This window comes from Perca flavescens, chromosome 2 (genome assembly GCF_004354835.1).
Source record: "Perca flavescens isolate YP-PL-M2 chromosome 2, PFLA_1.0, whole genome shotgun sequence".
Lineage (NCBI taxonomy): Eukaryota > Metazoa > Chordata > Actinopteri > Perciformes > Percidae > Perca > Perca flavescens.
In genome coordinates, this window is record NC_041332.1 from 1,134,464 (window position 1) to 1,151,042 (window position 16,579).

Below are 16,579 nucleotides of genomic sequence, written 5' to 3' on the forward strand. Positions count from 1 at the left end.
TATGAGTTCCTATATAGGCCCACTTTGATCTTGACATATAGGCTTTAAGCATTCTGTAGCAAATAACAATAAACCCACTATTAATATTAATGACGTTATCTTAATGCAGTGGCATTACTTCAGCATGGAAATAATGCTCCTAAAATACTAACGTTCTCCGACATGCACTCTTAACAATGCAGCCCTGTTTCTGAGGTTAGGGGTGTAAAGTGATGAAGGTCTCTGTGTGTTTCAGGTGTACAATCTCTCCCAAAATGTCCAGGAAGACGACCTGCAGCATCTCCAGGTCAGTAACTGTGTGATGTCAGCTTGTTAAATGTGAAATATTTTCTAGTTTCTTCTCTCCTCTGGGACAGGACACAGGATATCTTTTGAGTTGTGGACAAAACGGGACATTTGAAGATGTCGTCTTGGGGCTTTTTGAGAAACACTGATCCACATTTTAGATCCCAAACTACTCATCCATTCATCCAGAACATTATCCACACATTAGTTTTTTCGGAGCCCTAATTGACCGGTAATAATAGATTATGACGGACTTTTTAAGACACGGAGTCTAACTCTGGACATCTGGGCCAACCCTAAAACGTGTTATGGGTCAGTTTGTCTCGTGTTGATCAGCAGATCAAGGCCTCCTTCCCTGTCCGACTGACAGAGCGGCAGCATTCTCGACTTGTAATCCGACAGATTTCCAGCAGCATCTCCGTTAAAGGTGACCCTTGTTGTGAGTGTGTCAGGTGATCCGTGGTGAGTTCAGGGCTAAAACCAGCTTGCTTCCTTATGAGGCAAAAAGCAGCTCGGACTCTAATCTCTCCCGGTGGAAAGTTCTCTTCCATCTTTGGTCCCGGCTGCTCCTCACCGATCAACCGTCAAAACGGCAGACACGAGAGAGGGGGGAGAATATAATGAAAGAGGGAGAGAATATAATGAAAGAGGGGGAGAATATAATGAAAGAGGGAGAGAATATAATGAAAGAGGGAGAGAATATAATGAAAGAGGGAGAGAATATAATCTGCGTCACGGCGAGAGATCATTTAAAAGATGGCTAAATGGAAAGAAAGAGGTTAACCTGGTATAGATCTCTATCTTTTTTATGTCTTTGTCTCTCTCTCTCGGGTCTCTCTCTCTCTGTCTCTCTTTGTGTCTCTGTCTGTCTGTCTGTCTCTCTCTCTCTTTCTGTCTCTCTCTGTCTCTCTTTGTGTCTCTGTCTGTCTGTCTCTCGGTCTCTCTCTCTTTCTCTCTCTCTCTGTCTCTTTGTGTCTGTCTCTCTGTCTCTCTGTCTCTCTCTCTCTGTCTCTCTTTGTGTCTCTGTCTGTCTCTCTCTCTCTCTCTCTCTCTCTCTCTCTCTCTCTCTCTCTCTCCCTCTCTCTCTGTGTGTGTGTTGGTCTGTCTCTCTTTCAGTCTGTCTCCCCCCCCTTATGTTAACCTGGTTTACTTGATCAACAACCTCCTACATTTAATTGATGTTCAGATGTTAACGATTATTGAGAAATGTTTAAATTCAAAAATGAATCCTATTTTAAGGAAAATAACACACTCGTCTTTATAAATTTTATTTTCTTGCAGTTTTTTCCTCCAAAGAGTAAAATGAAGCCCACATGGTTCTGTACATGTTGGATCATTTAACATTGGATTCCTCATCAGGGCTGCAACTATCTTCATTGTTTAATGTGTATAATAATGATTTTTGGTCTCGAAAATGTGGATCTGTGTTTCCCAAAAAGACCAAGATGAGGCCCTCAAATGTCTTTTTTTTTGTCCACAACTCAAAGATATTCAATTTCCTGTCCCAGAGGAGAGAAGACACTAGAACAATATTCAGATTTAACACGTTGACATCACACCAGATTGCCCTTGTTTTATCATAAAAAAAAATGACTCCAACTGATTAATGGATTATCAGAATAGTTGGAGATTAATTTAATAGGTGACGACTAATCAATGAATGAATGAATGAATGAATGTTTGAAGCTGTAGACTTTATGTAAGCTGTAAAGTAAGGAGGGAAGGAAAGAAGAAAGGAAGTATGTAGGAGGAAAGAAGAATGAAAGAAACGTGGCAAGATGTAAAGAAAAGGGAAGATGGAGTAATCCAGAAAAACGTGACTGCGATCGCATGTTTTTTTTTTTTTTTTTTCAAATACGGTGCACTTTCGCCTAATAAATTGCTGATTTCTGTGCTAAATATGCAGGCTTGCATGATTTCATAATCCCCACTTTTTCGTTGCCAAAAAGGCCCATAATATATCTTAGCAGAAAGTTGAAAAATGTTGCGTTTTACCTCTTTTTTTCATCAAACCACAGTTTTGGCAAGTTCTCGCAATTTCATCGCGTAAAATTGCATAAATATTCCATCGCATTTTTTAAGAAAACGTGCCGCGTAATCAAGGATTTTTGCCCCGCAACAATCACAAAAAAACTCCACATTTTTCTGGAAGGACTGTAAGTAATGGAAGGAAAGATGATGGAAGGAAGTAAGTAGGAAGGAGGTTTCAGTTTCCTGTCCCAGAGGAGAGAAGAAACTAGAAAATATAATAGCAGCAAAATGGAAGAGCTTTCAGGGACCGGATGAGGCTGAATGAGACCCGTGTTCCCCACTAAGTGATCTTTATGTTTCCTCTCGGCAGCTCTTCACAGAGTACGGACGGCTGGCCATGGAGGAGGTCTACGAGAAACCTTTTCAGGTGAGATCTGCTGGAAACGTTCATCGTCCTCCTATTCTCTCGGTCTGTCTTTCTGTCTCTCGCTCTTTGTCTTTCTCTCTCTCTTCTCTCCATCTCTATCTCCTCTCTCAATCTCTCTCTGTCTCTCTTCTGTCTTTCCTTCTGTCTTCTCTGTCTTTTATTCTCTCGCTCTCGCTGTCTCTCTGTGTGTGTGTGTGTCAACTCAACAGACTACACTTTAAGAATACTAATCCTATGTATACTACCTAATCTAGATATTAAGATGAGGAAGAACAAACGAGCACGAGTAAAGAACCTCTTGAGCTGTTTATTAGACGCTACGTCTGAACGTTTGCGCAGTTTATAATTTCAGATTTCAAACCAATCTGAAGCTGGAAACTGTCATAAATGTTTAGTTCATGTTGTTCCTAAATGACTTGTGTTTAACTCTGACTGTCCATGTGTTCAGTCTCTGATGTTCCTGATCAGAGACTGGAGCTACCCCTACGAACATCCGTACGGTCTGACGGGAGGACAGAGCTTCCTGGAGAAGAGACTGCAGGTTAGTCTCTCCAGTCTGTGTTTCCTAGAGATTAACCCTTTTACTATCCGTCAACCAGCTAAACTGTACTAGTAAAACTAACAGTTTGTTGCATGATGAAATAAAAACAGGCTTTACAATCTGGGTCTTAACTTCTAGTTAACTTGTTGGTGTTTACTTAACCCTTGTGTTGTCTTCGGGTCAAATTTGACCCATTTTTTCTAAATTTCTATTTCAGAAATATCGATTTCTTTAGAACTACTTAACCCTTGTCTTGTCTTCCTGTCAACCTTGAAAAGAACTTTTTTTGACGCCTTTTTTCAGTTTGTTTTTGCTTTTTCCAACATTTTAAATTGTCATATTTTTCTTCTACACGCTTATTTCTACGTCCCATATTTTATGATTATAAAACAAAAATTGAAAACTGGTCAATGTGACCTGAAGTCAACACAAGGGTTAATTTTATTTACCCAAAAAAACAAGTACAACAAGAGATTTGATCTCTACTTTTATTGAATTTGGGGTGTTTTTTTGTTCAATTTTGTAGCATTGAAAGAGAAATTGAAATGCTGGAACAGCATACCCTCTCTGAACTTTCATATAAATTAGGTTTAATGACCATGAATTCCACAAATAAAGTTTAAAACTAATAAGTTGATGTGAGTGTTTATAAATGATAGTCTAGTGAAAAGAAGCATTCAACGGCAAGAAAATCACCAAACACATTGGGGGGGGAGTGCCAAAAAGGACAAAAATGGAGGAACGTTGTACGGGTTCACACACCGTTCTTTGAGGGTCAAATTTAAGGATTAATTTCAAAGAACTTTGGGTGTTTTATACAATTTTTATAGCAATTGAAATATTTTTTCAAAACCAAAATCTAAACTTTGACATAAGCCCATCTGTGATTGACTCAACATGCTGTGATCTCAACTATTTGTCCAAATACCTCCATATTTTTTCTTTAACTCAAAAATGAGGTTTTATGTTCCATAAATAAGGTTTATTGATCATGAAGAAAAGCGTTGTAAAAAAGTGACACGTTTTAAAAACAAACGTCAAAAGCATAGAAACGACCCTCGGCAAAAACGTGCACAAAAAAATTGTTGACCCAGAGGGACGAAGTCACGGTGGACACGAGGGTTAACACCAGCAAGTTGCGTTTGTAAGCTCTTTATTTTCTGCTCGTGGCTCTCTGCTCGATGCTGCTCACTGTGTGTGTGTGTGTGTGTGTTTCCGTGTGTGTGTGTGTTTCCGTGTGTGTGTGTGTTTCCGTGTGTGTGTGTGTGTTTCCGTGTGTGTGTGTGTGTTTCCGTGTGTGTGTGTGTGTGTGTCTGTTTCCGTGTGTGTGTGTGTGTGTCTGTTTCCGTGTGTGTGTGTGTGTGTGTTTCCGTGTGTGTGTGTGTGTGTGTTTCCGTGTGTGTGTGTGTGTGTTTCCGTGTGTGTGTGTGTGTGTGTTTTTCCGTGTGTGTGTGTGTGTGTGTGTGTGTTTCCGTGTGTGTGTTTCCGTTTCCGTGTGTGTGTGTTCAGGTGAAGCAGAACCAACACGAGGAGCTGCAGAACGTCAGGAAACACATCCACTCGTGCTTCTCCAACATCGGCTGCTTCCTCCTGCCTCACCCGGGCCTCAAGGTGGCCACCAACCCGCACTTCGACGGACGCCTCAGCGGTAAAACAATAAGACGCCCCCCCTCCCAACCACCGTGGCGTGTCTGTGCTGTGCGGCGGTTCTCCGCCGTCATGTGCCGTACCAAGCCGGGAACACCTCACGCTGCGGAGCGTTTTGCTCCACGACTCGCAGATTTTATTGTCTCTACAAGTACTTTCATATCATTTATTATACAGGAAAGTTCAAAGCAACATTAAGTTACCATATAAACGGGCCCGACTCAGTTTAAAAACTGGTTTCCAGCAGGTTCCTGTTCTGCAGAAACCTAGAACGTTGCGGCACATGGGGACAGAAACATTTGTACAGGACATTAGCGTGGGCTGGACACGGACAACTAAAAACCACAGTACAGACGGAGCAAACAAGACTCGGACCATACATGAACAATCGATGAGTGCAAGCGTAACGGTTGAGAAGGAACAGTTTGTAATACACAACAATCACGTGTTTATTAAGTTAGTATCTACCCAGCATGGTGGCCCAGTGGTCAGCACTGTGGCCTCACAGCAAGAAGGTTCTGTGTTTGAATCCAGGTCGTTCTGGGGCCTTTCTGTGTGGAGTTGATGTTCTCCCCATGTTTGCGTGGGTTTCCTCTGGGTGCTCCGGTTTCCCCCCACCATCAAAAACATGTACTAGGTTCTCCAGGCAGTGCCCTTGATCAATATCCTGACAAGCCAGACCCACATGATGTCTGGTCTGGGAACTCACCATTGACGGAGCTCGATCCGAGGGGCGGGATAAACGGTTGTCTTTCAAATTCCCTCTGCACGTAATAGGATAGCACTGCAACCAGGCAGAGCAACGAAGAAGGTAGCGGAGTTAGTTGATAGATTAAACTTTTGCCGTATCCGGTCGGCAGAACTCCGAACACATCTTCCTTGTTTAAGAATGATTTCTGTGCTGTTCTTTGTTCTTTTATCAAAGAAAAGCTGAACTCCAAGTCTTCAAGAAGTCCGCTGTTCCCAGCAGCAGCCATAAGCCCCGCCCACCGACTCCATACACGATGTGATTGGCCTGACCAAAATTTGGTTTTTGCAGCTTGAAAGTCAACGGAGAGTGCCTAGACCCCCCCCCCCTGGCTGCCAAATAAATTTGCTGCCACTAGGGGGAGTCTAGATTTCTAGGCTACTTGATCAAGGCACTGGCTCAGATCTGGAGTTGGTCCCCGGGTGCTGTCATTGGCTGCCCACTGCTCCATTGAGGGATGGGTTAAATGCAGAGAATGAATTTCGCTACGTGTACGTGACAAATAAAGTACCTTTACCTTCCACTCTTAATACTCCCGCAGTTAAACTCCATGCCTTCTCATTTCTGGCGTTGTCCTGATAGAAAAAGGATCGGCCATGTTTTTGTACCTCCTAGATCAGCCTCTCCTTGTCCGTGGTGTTTTAGAGAAGACATATTGACTGGATGCTCACGGTTTCACTTCCTGTTGTCTGAACGCCCAGCGGCTTGCGTGAAACCTAGACCTGTTGCCTATCTTTGTGGTTGTTCAGCGTTGTGTAGCTGTGTCATTCAACAGATGGAAATCCACTACTTTTATCTTAAACTCCTGACCAAAGCGTGCTAAATAATATACATTACTGTGGGCACAACCCAAAATGCGACTATCATTAAACAAACATTGACTTGACTGGCGGTGACAGCTCGCAGCGCCTCTGTAACGCATCGCACCTGTTGGCAAATAGGGATAAAATGGACATGACGACAACACGACGGGCACAGCAGCGTGTCCACCACACGGTATTAACACGACTTGTTTTCTCCTCGTCTCAGATATCGACGAGGAGTTCAAGGCGGAGCTGGTGAACCTCGTCCCGACGCTGCTCGCGCCGGAGAACCTGGTGGAGAAAGAGATCGGAGGAGTGAAGATCACCTGCAGAGACCTGCTGCACTACTTCAAAGTGAGTTCATCGTGTGTGTCTGTGTGTGTCTGTGTGTGTCTGTGTGTGTCGTTTGGTTCACGGCCGGGAAGATTATGACTTTTTACCAAAAAACAGCAACCCTGGCCTTCATTTTCTGGATCATTTCTGAACTTGTGTTGTAGTTATCTCTAATTCTTAAATATCCTGAACAGATCAAACTATATGTTCTCCTAATTAAAGTCCGTAGATGAAAAACACATCTTTACAGACGCATGAAAATGTGAGTCCAGCTCGACTTAGTGAGAGAAGGAGGTTGCCGATTTTATTATGGGAAAGAATAATTTTCTTTTTCAGTTTATTAGTTTTTGTAATTTCAGTAAATTATGATTTTTATTTTCCCATTTTTTTAAACCTTCCTGGTTAAAAGCTCTCAAATAGTAGTAAATGTTCCTTGAGTGATGATTGGTTTGTCAAAATCCCAAAATACTTTCACAACTCATCTCTGGTAACATTAAAATGTTACATTTTTTCAAGTTTTTGTTTTGCAACTCCATGTCTGTCTTTCTGATGTAATCTGTGTAAATGTTTTAATTTCATTTAGAGACTCTACATTTTTATTCAGAGCTTCAGACTAGATTTATTATCCGTTTGTTGTTTTCAGGCTTACATGAAGATTTACCAGGGAGAGGAGCTTCCTCACCCCAAGTCCATGCTGCAGGTCACACACACACACACACACACACACACACACACACACACACACACACACACACACACACACTCTGAGACACAGATGCAGACTGTCCCGTAGGGTTACACTGCAGCTTGACTGCCGGTTACAGCGTTCTCGCTCAATACTGAGAGACCAGTTTCAAAGATTGTTGTTCTCAATGTAAGGTCCCGGTTGAAAATGACCAACTATGGTGCCCTTTAAAAATGGGTAAAGAAAGGAACTGAAGATGTACAAACATGAAAAGATTCTCACTGATCAACAGCTCCACCTGCTGGACAGTTTATGTCATCATATTAAAAGCTAAAAAACAGGTTGTGTACATCCTTTATAAGCAAGCTGAATAATCAGCTTTTTAAAGGCTTCAAATCGGAGTGTTAGAAGGTAAAACACATGAATCTGACTGAATAGTTTCAGATGTTGAAGTATGATGATGATTGAGATCAGACCGTAAAAGGACTCTTGTTGATCTGTAACGTGTTGACTCCACTCGTCCCGTGTTTTAAGGCCTGTTTTGTCATCTGTTACCTAGGCAACAGCTGAAGCTAATAACCTGGCCGCTGTAGCGGGAGCCAAAGACTTGTACAACAAGAGCATGGAACAGGTAACTTTATATTCATCCTTTTTATTAAAAGTAGTTAGTTTGGCGTGGGGCTTGGTGTGTGTGTGTGTGTGTGTGTGGTGTGTGTGTGTGTGTGTGTGTGTGTGTGTGTGTGTGGCTCGGTGTGTGTGTGTGTGGCTGTGTGTGTGTGTGTGTGTGTGTGTGTGGGTCGGTGTGTGTGTGGGGCTCGGTGTGTGTGTGGGGCTCGTGTGTGTGGTGTGTGTGTGGGGCTCGTGTGTGTGGGGCTCGGTGTGTGTGTGTGTGTGTGTGTGTGGGTGTGTGTGTGTGTGTGTGGGGCTGGGGGTGTGTGTGGGGCTCGGTGTGTGTGTGTGTGTGTGTGTGTGGGGGCTCGTGTGTGTGTGGGGGCTCGTGTGTGTGGGGGGCTCGTGTGTGTGGCTCGTGTGTGTGTGTGTGTGTGTGTGGCTCGTGTGTGTGGGGCTCGGTGTGTGTGGGTGTGTGTGTGGGGCTCGTGTGTGTGGCTCGGTGTTTGTGTGTGTGTGGCTGTGTGTGTGGCTCGGTGTTTGTGTGTGTGTGGCTCGGTGTGTGGGGCTCGGTTTTGTGTGTGTGTGGCTCGGTGTGTGGCTCGGTGTTTGTGTGTGTGTGGGCTCGGTGTGTGGGGCTCGGTGTTTGTGTGTGTGTGTGGCTCGGTGTGTGGCTCGGGTGTGTGTGTGTGGCTCGGTGTGTGGGGCTCGGTGTTTGTGTGTGTGGGCTCGGTGTGTGGCTCGGTGTTTGTGTGTGTGGCTCGGTGTTTGTGTGTGTGGGGCTCGGTGTGTGGCTTGGTGTTTGTGTGTGTGGCTCGTGTGTGTGTGTGTGTGTGGCTCGTGTGTGTGTGTGTGGTGGGCGGTGTGTGTGTGTGGCTCGGTGTGTGTGTGGGGCTCGGTGTGTGTGTGGGGCTCGGTGTGTGTGGTGTGTGTGGGGCTCGTGTGTGGCTCGGTGTTTGTGTGTGTGTGTGTGTGTGTGTGTGTGGGCTCGGTGTTTGTGTGTGTGTGGCTCGGTGTGGGCTTTGTGTGTGTGGCTGTGTGTGGCTCGGTGTTTGTGTGTGTGCCCGGTGTTTGTGTGTGTGTGGCTCGGTGTGTGGCTCGGTGTTTGTGTGTGTGTGTGGTGGGGCTCGGTGTTTGTGTGTGTGGCTCGGTGTGGCTCGGTGTTTGTGTGTGTGGCTCGGTGTTTGTGTGTGGCTGGTGTGGCTCGGTGTTTGTGTGTGTGTGGCTCGGTGTTTGTGTGTGTGTGTGGTGTGTTTGTGTGTGTGTGTGTGTGTGTGTGTGTGTGTGTGTGTGTGTGTGTGTGTGTGTGGGGCTCGGTGTGTTCTGTACTGAAGTGTTTTTTTTTTTTATATTGGCTATTTATTTTGGATAATTTTTTGTGTTGCAGCTCTGTATTAATAGACGTGGCTTTGACTTACAATTAAACATTTAGCCTCCTTTGTAAAAACAAATACTGAGATATTTATCATTTATCGCCATTCATCCAAAAAATACAGAAATATGAGATTTTGTAATCCATATCCCTGAGTCCTACAGACGTCTAGGACGCCGTTGATAAAGTAGATGACTTTTTTTTTTTTTTTTTTTTTTTTTTTTCCTCAAATGTTAAAAAGCTGTTGCTGTGTGACCCCGTCGTGTCTGCAGGTCTGCGGCGGAGACCAGCCCTACGTTTCCCCGGCGGAGCTGGAGCGGCGCCACGCGGAGCAGCGCCAGGCCTCGGTGAGGCACTTCCGCTCGGTGAAGAAGATGGGCGGCGAGGACTTCTGCCGGCGCTACCAGGACCAGCTGGAGGCGGAGCTCGACGAGGCCTACGCCAACTTCAGCAAGCACAACGACGGCAAGAACATCTTCTTCGCCGCGCGCACGCCCGCCACGCTGTTCGCCGTCATGTTCGCCATGTACGTGGTCTCGCTGGTCACGGGCTTCGTGGGCATCGGCTCCGTGGCCGCGCTGTGTAACCTGGTGATGGGCGCCGCGCTGACCGCGCTCTGCGTCTGGGCGTACGCCAAGTACTCGGGCGAGTACCGCGAGGTGGGAGCAGTCATCGACCAGGTGGCCGAAACCCTCTGGGAGCAGGTGAGAGGACTCTGCTCTGCTTTTATCGTTACACGTTTATTTTGTTAATATAACATGTAGGGCTGTCCCCGACTAAAAAACTCCTTAGTCCACTAACACTTATAGGATTTAGTCGACTAATCGATTAGTTGATTTAATCGACAGAGCTGTGAGCTTTGAGAGGTGGTTAAGACTAGAAAAGAACAATATAAATGTAGTTAATTAACCATCTGTAAAACTGAGTTTCTCCACAATTAATCCTGCAAAAGCACCACTTTAAATCTTGTGTTTACCATAAATGTGCTCACAAGTTTCCTGAAATAAATAATTAAGCATAATAAATGACTTATCGACTAAAGAAATCTTAGTCGACTAAGACCAAAACGACTGATTAGTCGACTAATCGACTAAGAGGTGGCAGCCCTAATAACATGAGAGGAGACCCAGGGATGATTGATAGTAGTACGCTACAGGCTCGAAGTCTACGGCTGTTAGCAGTCTCTGAAAACTGAAACTTTCACTGGTAGTTGGGACTCTGTGCTGATGATTTATTTCTGTCATCCTTCACCTTCTCTCACTCTCTATATCTCTCTCTCTCACTCACTATCTGTCTCTCTCTGTCACCCTCTCTTGGTCTCTCTGTCTCTCTCTCTCTGTGTCTCACACTGTCTCCCTCACTCGCTCTCTCTCTCTGTCGGTCTGTCTGTCTCATCCATCCTCCTCTTCCTCTTTATTTCCTCTCTCAATGCTTCCAGAGGACTCCACGAAAGGTGAGTTCTCACTTCCTGTTTAGGTTCCTAAAGCCAGTTTTAAAATCCTGTTTGAAATCGAGAACACAAAGTCTTTCTAACCTAAAACATGCAGACACACATACAGGATATACGAGCTCATTTCATTACAATGATCAGACGTTGTTACTACGTCTGCTCTGGTCACCGAGACTTCGCTCTGCTCTGCCGGCGTCGGTCTCCAAATTTAGCTGCAGCTGGTTTGACCACGGAGATGCGAGTCTGTTTCTGTAAGAGAAACATTGACTCTGCATCGCAGGCTGCTGAACACACCTGACTACAGGAGACATCAGCTCAGACTGGAGGACACACCTGACTACAGGAGACATCAGCTCAGACTGGAGGACACACCTGACTACAGGAGACATCAGCTCAGACTGGAGGACACACCTGACTACAGGAGACATCAGCTCAGACTGGAGGACACACCTGACTACAGGAGACATCAGCTCAGACTGGAGGACACACCTGACTACAGGAGACATCAGCTCAGACTGGAGGACACACCTGACTACAGGAGACATCAGCTCAGACTGGAGGACACACCTGACTACAGGAGACATCAGCTCAGACTGGAGGACACACCTGACTACAGGAGACATCAGCTCAGACTGGAGGACACACCTGACTACAGGAGACACTAGCTCAGACTGGAGGACACACCTGACTACAGGAGACACTAGCTCAGACTGGAGGACACACCTGACTACAGGAGACACTAGCTCAGACTGGAGGACACACCTGACTACAGGAGACACTAGCTCAGACTGGAGGACACACCTGACTACAGGAGACACTAGCTCAGACTGGAGGACACACCTGACTACAGGAGACACTAGCTCAGACTGGAGGACACACCTGACTACAGGAGACACTAGCTCAGACTGGAGGACACACCTGACTACAGGAGACACTAGCTCAGACTGGAGGACACACCTGACCTGACATACAGGGAGACACACCTGAGCTCAGACTGGAGGACACACCTCAGACTGGAGGACACACCTGAGACAGGACACATCAGCTCAGACTGGAGGACACACCTGACTACAGGAGACATCAGCTCAGACTGGAGGACACACCTGACTACAGGAGACATCAGCTCAGACTGGAGGACACACCTGACATCAGCTCAGGAGGACACACCTGACTACAGGACACATCAGCTCAGACTGGAGGACACACCTGACTACAGGAGACATCTCAGCTCAGACTGGAGGACACACCTGACTACAGGAGACACACAGCTCAGACTGGAGGACACACCTGACTACAGGAGACACTCAGCTCAGACTGGAGGACACACCTGACTACAGGAGACATCAGCTCAGACTGGAGGACACACCTGACTACAGGAGACACTAGCTCAGACTGGAGGACACACCTGACTACAGGAGACACTAGCTCAGACTGGAGGACACACCACTAGACTGGACAGGAGACACTAGCTCAGACTGGAGGACACACCTGACTACAGGAGACACTAGCTCAGACTGGAGGACACACCTGACTACAGGAGACACTAGCTCAGACTGGAGGACACACCTGACTACAGGAGACACTAGCTCAGACTGGAGGACACACCTGACTACAGGAGACACTAGCTCAGACTGGAGGACACACCTGACTACAGGAGACACTAGCTCAGACTGGAGGACACACCTGACTACAGGAGACACTAGCTCAGACTGGAGGACACACCTGACTACAGGAGACATCAGCTCAGACCTGCGGAGTGTATATATAGTTGGTTCGGAGTACGGATCACGTTCTCACCTTCCCTGACGAACCACACCAGCGGGGCAAACAAACTCTAGTTTGACTGAACTAAACGTGGGTGGCACGATATGAGGAAAATATGAAATATCGTTGTTGAATATAACAATAACGAGATTAGTTGCGATAAATAAACAAATATAAGTATACTCCGTTCTGCATTTCTGCTGCTTTCAGTATTCTTCTAAAATACAACAAATTGCTTATATTTTTAAACAAGTGAAAACAAATTAAACATTGAATTAAACATGAAAGGCACCATTAAAAGAACAGTAACATTTTAAAAAGCAGTTTTCTACTGCTATGTTCTTTCAACTAACCCAAATCTCTGCGTTGCTATCGCGATATGTCGCAGCCTTTCGCGATACGTATATTGCGGCAATTGATATGACGATTAAAACTAAACTATCTATTGAGCAGCCCTAGAAAGCGCTTTTAGACACAGAAACATGGGGAAATATGGTCCAGGTTGAAAAAACAAAGTTCCCCTTTATTTTCCAGACCCATCTTCAGTATTTAGTAGAGGTCGACCAATAGTGGATTTTACCGATACCGATAGCTAGTTTGGGCTGTATTTGCCGATAACCGATTAATCAACAGATGGTATTTAGAATTGATACTGGATAAAAACAAACCTAATACTCAAAGTAAAACAGTGCTGATCTTTATTATAAAAATTAAAAAAAACTGTATTGAACCATGAAAACATGCTAAATGAAATAAATATATAAATATTGATGTCAATAAAAGACATTCATTCAAACTGAAACAAAAAAAGCATATACTCTCTGTGCAGCGCGCAGTAACACATGTCGAAAATAAACAACACGAGGCATCAGTGATAGTTTTTATTTTGCCTCCTAGAGGAGCTATTGTAATGCACGATGTAAAGGCTAGAAAGAGCCTCTAGAGGAGCTATTGTAATGCATGATGTAAAGGCTAGAAAGAGCCTCTAGAGGAGCTATTGTAATGCATGATGTAAAGGCTAGAAAGACCCTCTAGAGGAGCTATTGTAATGCATGATGTAAAGGCTAGAAAGACCCTCTAGAGGAGCTATTGTAATGCATGATGTAAAGGCTAGAAAGAGCCTCTAGAGGAGCTATTGTAATGCACGATGTAAAGGCTAGAAAGACCCTCTAGAGGAGCTATTGTAATGCACGATGTAAAGGCTAGAAAGACCCTCTAGAGGAGCTATTGTAATGCACGATGTAAAGGCTAGAAAGAGCCTCTAGAGGAGCTATTGTAATGCACGATGTAAAGGCTAGAAAGAGCCTCTAGAGGAGCTATTGTAATGCACGATGTAAAGGCTAGAAAGACCCTCTAGAGGAGCTATTGTAATGCACGATGTAAAGGCCAGAAAGACCCTCTAGAGGAGCTATTGTAATGCATGATGTAAAGGCTAGAAAGACCCTCTAGAGGAGCTATTGTAATGCATGATGTAAACTAGAAAGACCCTCTAGAGGAGCTATTGTAATGCATGATGTAAAGGCTAGAAAGAGCCTCTAGAGGAGCTATTGTAATGCACGATGTAAAGGCTAGAAAGACCCTCTAGAGGAGCTATTGTAATGCATGATGTAAAGGCTAGAAAGACCCTCTAGAGGAGCTATTGTAATGCATGATGTAAAGGCTAGAAAGACCCTCTAGAGGAACTATTGTAATGCATGATGTAAAGGCTAGAAAGACCCTCTAGAGGAGCTATTGTAATGCATGATGTAAAGGCTAGAAAGACCCTCTAGAGGAGCTATTGCTGCATGATGTAATGCATGATGTAGAGGAGCTATTGTAATGCATGATGTAAAGGCTAGAAAGACCCTCTAGAGGAGCTATTGTAATGCATGATGCCAGCAGACCCTTCTCAGCTCTGTGTGCTGGGTAATGAATGACAGCGCGCACTTCTCAGCCGCTCCAGCAACGGACGCAACCAGGAAAAACTATCGGTATGGATTTTTGCCGATAACGATAGTTCCACCGAACAAAACGATCGGTGCCGATTAATCGGCAAAACCGATTAATAGGTCTACCTCTAGTATTTAGAGCCTTGTACTTACCGATCCTAACCTCTCCTCGTCTTCCTCCAGGTTTTCTCCAAGCTCTTCGAAGTGGCTCGGAGTCGAGTCCCGTTGGGGAGCCTGATCCCGGCGCCGCGGCCCCGGCTCGCCTCAAACAACAACGTCAAGAAGAAAAACTAGCCGCACGCCATCTCGTTTTCCCGAGGCGTTTCATCTGTCCTCTCCTTTCACTCTCTGCTCAGTTTTGAAAAAGATTTTTTTTTTTTTTTAAGACTGTTTGTTTGAGACGTGTAAATTGAGTTTTTGTTCTCCGACTGTAGACGAAGGTTCCTCGCCGTGCCGGCTGTAGACCCGGACGAAGCAGTGTGACGTATTTTAGTATTTGTCAGTGGGCGGGGTCTAGGTATTTATTGGTGGGAGGGGCCATTATTCTATCACCGAGCGTCGTCCCGGGTGAGCGTTTGCCCGTCGGACGACTCAGCATTAATTTATGTGAACGTATGAATGAAGAGCATGACCACGCGCCCTCCTCACGATCCCCCTTCCTGTCCCAACGTCTCCGTCAGGTCTGTTTCTGTCGCTGGGTGGAGTCACTACCAAAGTTTTCAGGTTTACTCTTAGAGGCTCTCAGACTGGCGGGCTGACACAACGCATTCAGGACTTCATCAACAAGTCGGTTTCTGGGACATTTTTTACAGTTTTTCTTACTTACTCTGAATCACAAACTCATGGATGTTTCTATGTATCTGTGCGTTTTGAACCACGATTCCTGCGGTTTAGCTTAAAGGTTCAGTTTGGGTTTTTACTTCTCGGTGGTCTGTGTGTTACCGGTCTCATGTTGCCACAGCGCTAGCGTTGGGAATTGTTTGGATTTTAACGATTATCTTTTCCAAAGAACATTCATAGTTTCTGGGAGAAAACCTACCGCTGGGTTGAGAATGATGTGTGACTGTGTGTAGAGAGAGTGGACAGCGTTCGGACACAGACTCGTGTTCTCGCAACTCTTCATCTTCCTTCTGACTAGGGATGCACCAAATCCAGATTTTTGGTGTTCGGCCGAATACCGAATCCTCCTCCCATCCTCAGTCCATGAACCCAGTAAACACATGAATGAAGTAAACCGTGACTGTCCTTCCTTTGCCGTACCTGAAGTTGCTGCATTCTGGCTGCTGTCTGGAGATTCCTTCATGAACAACTCGTATTCTTTGTCTACGTTTCGTGCCAGATGTTGTAACAGCGGCCATGTTGTGTATGGTTTAGGGTCCTCGCCACCACCAGACCAATCGGCATTGAACAGATTGAACATGTAGCTGGACTTGAATGGCCTTCTTTAGACTGAAAGTTCTAAAGAGAAACTGTTTCTGCTCACCAGTTCATGTCCACTTTCTCACAGTCTATTGTGTTGAACGCTCCACCTACGTAAACCGCTTCCTGTCATCAACTGAGGCGTCATTAAGTCGACCAGCGTAGCGCAAGTGGAGGGTTCGGCAGAAACCCAACCCCGTCAAAAAGCCCAATATTCGGCTGAATCCGAATCCTGGATTCGGTGCATCCCTGTGTGAATGACCATAACCTCTGTTCATTAGAGGAACAACCGATTCAACTCATTCTCCACCACAGTTGTTGGTTTCTGGATCTTTCCACCGTCTCTCCACGTGACCTCGGTCCAGGTCTCGGGTCGAAAGCTCGGAGTAAACATTAGCTTAGCATCACTCATTGTTCATCTGTCTTACTCACACCACGCTGTTTTTAACTAGTTTCTGTACGCTGCTGTGTGAGCAGATAAGTGTCTCAGATGTTCAGTACGTTTTTTTTTTAAAGGAGAATTCCGGTCGATTTCAACCCGGAGCTCTGTTGTTTGTAAATCAGGACTACTGTCAGTAGCGAGAAAGACGAAACCAA

General features: G+C 45.3%; 1 protein-coding gene across 3 annotated transcripts in view; it reads left to right on the forward strand.

Annotated features, from left to right (window-relative positions):
• LOC114546396 (atlastin-2) overlaps positions 1–15,770 on the forward strand; it is a 29,762-nt gene extending 13,992 nt beyond the window's left edge. For 2 of the 3 annotated variants that reach the window (XM_028565158.1, XM_028565168.1), the window contains 10 exons: positions 236–286; positions 2,627–2,683; positions 3,132–3,224; positions 4,734–4,872; positions 6,649–6,776; positions 7,399–7,455; positions 8,000–8,071; positions 9,694–10,125; positions 10,860–10,874; positions 14,747–15,770. In XM_028565158.1, coding sequence (XP_028420959.1) covers positions 236–286; positions 2,627–2,683; positions 3,132–3,224; positions 4,734–4,872; positions 6,649–6,776; positions 7,399–7,455; positions 8,000–8,071; positions 9,694–10,125; positions 10,860–10,874; positions 14,747–14,857 — 1,155 coding nt within the window. In that variant the 3' untranslated portion in view covers positions 14,858–15,770. The remainder of the gene's footprint in view (positions 1–235; positions 287–2,626; positions 2,684–3,131; positions 3,225–4,733; positions 4,873–6,648; positions 6,777–7,398; positions 7,456–7,999; positions 8,072–9,693; positions 10,126–10,859; positions 10,875–14,746) is intronic. The other variant, XM_028565166.1, reaches the window with a different exon arrangement.
• Positions 15,771–16,579: the final 809 nt, after the last annotated feature.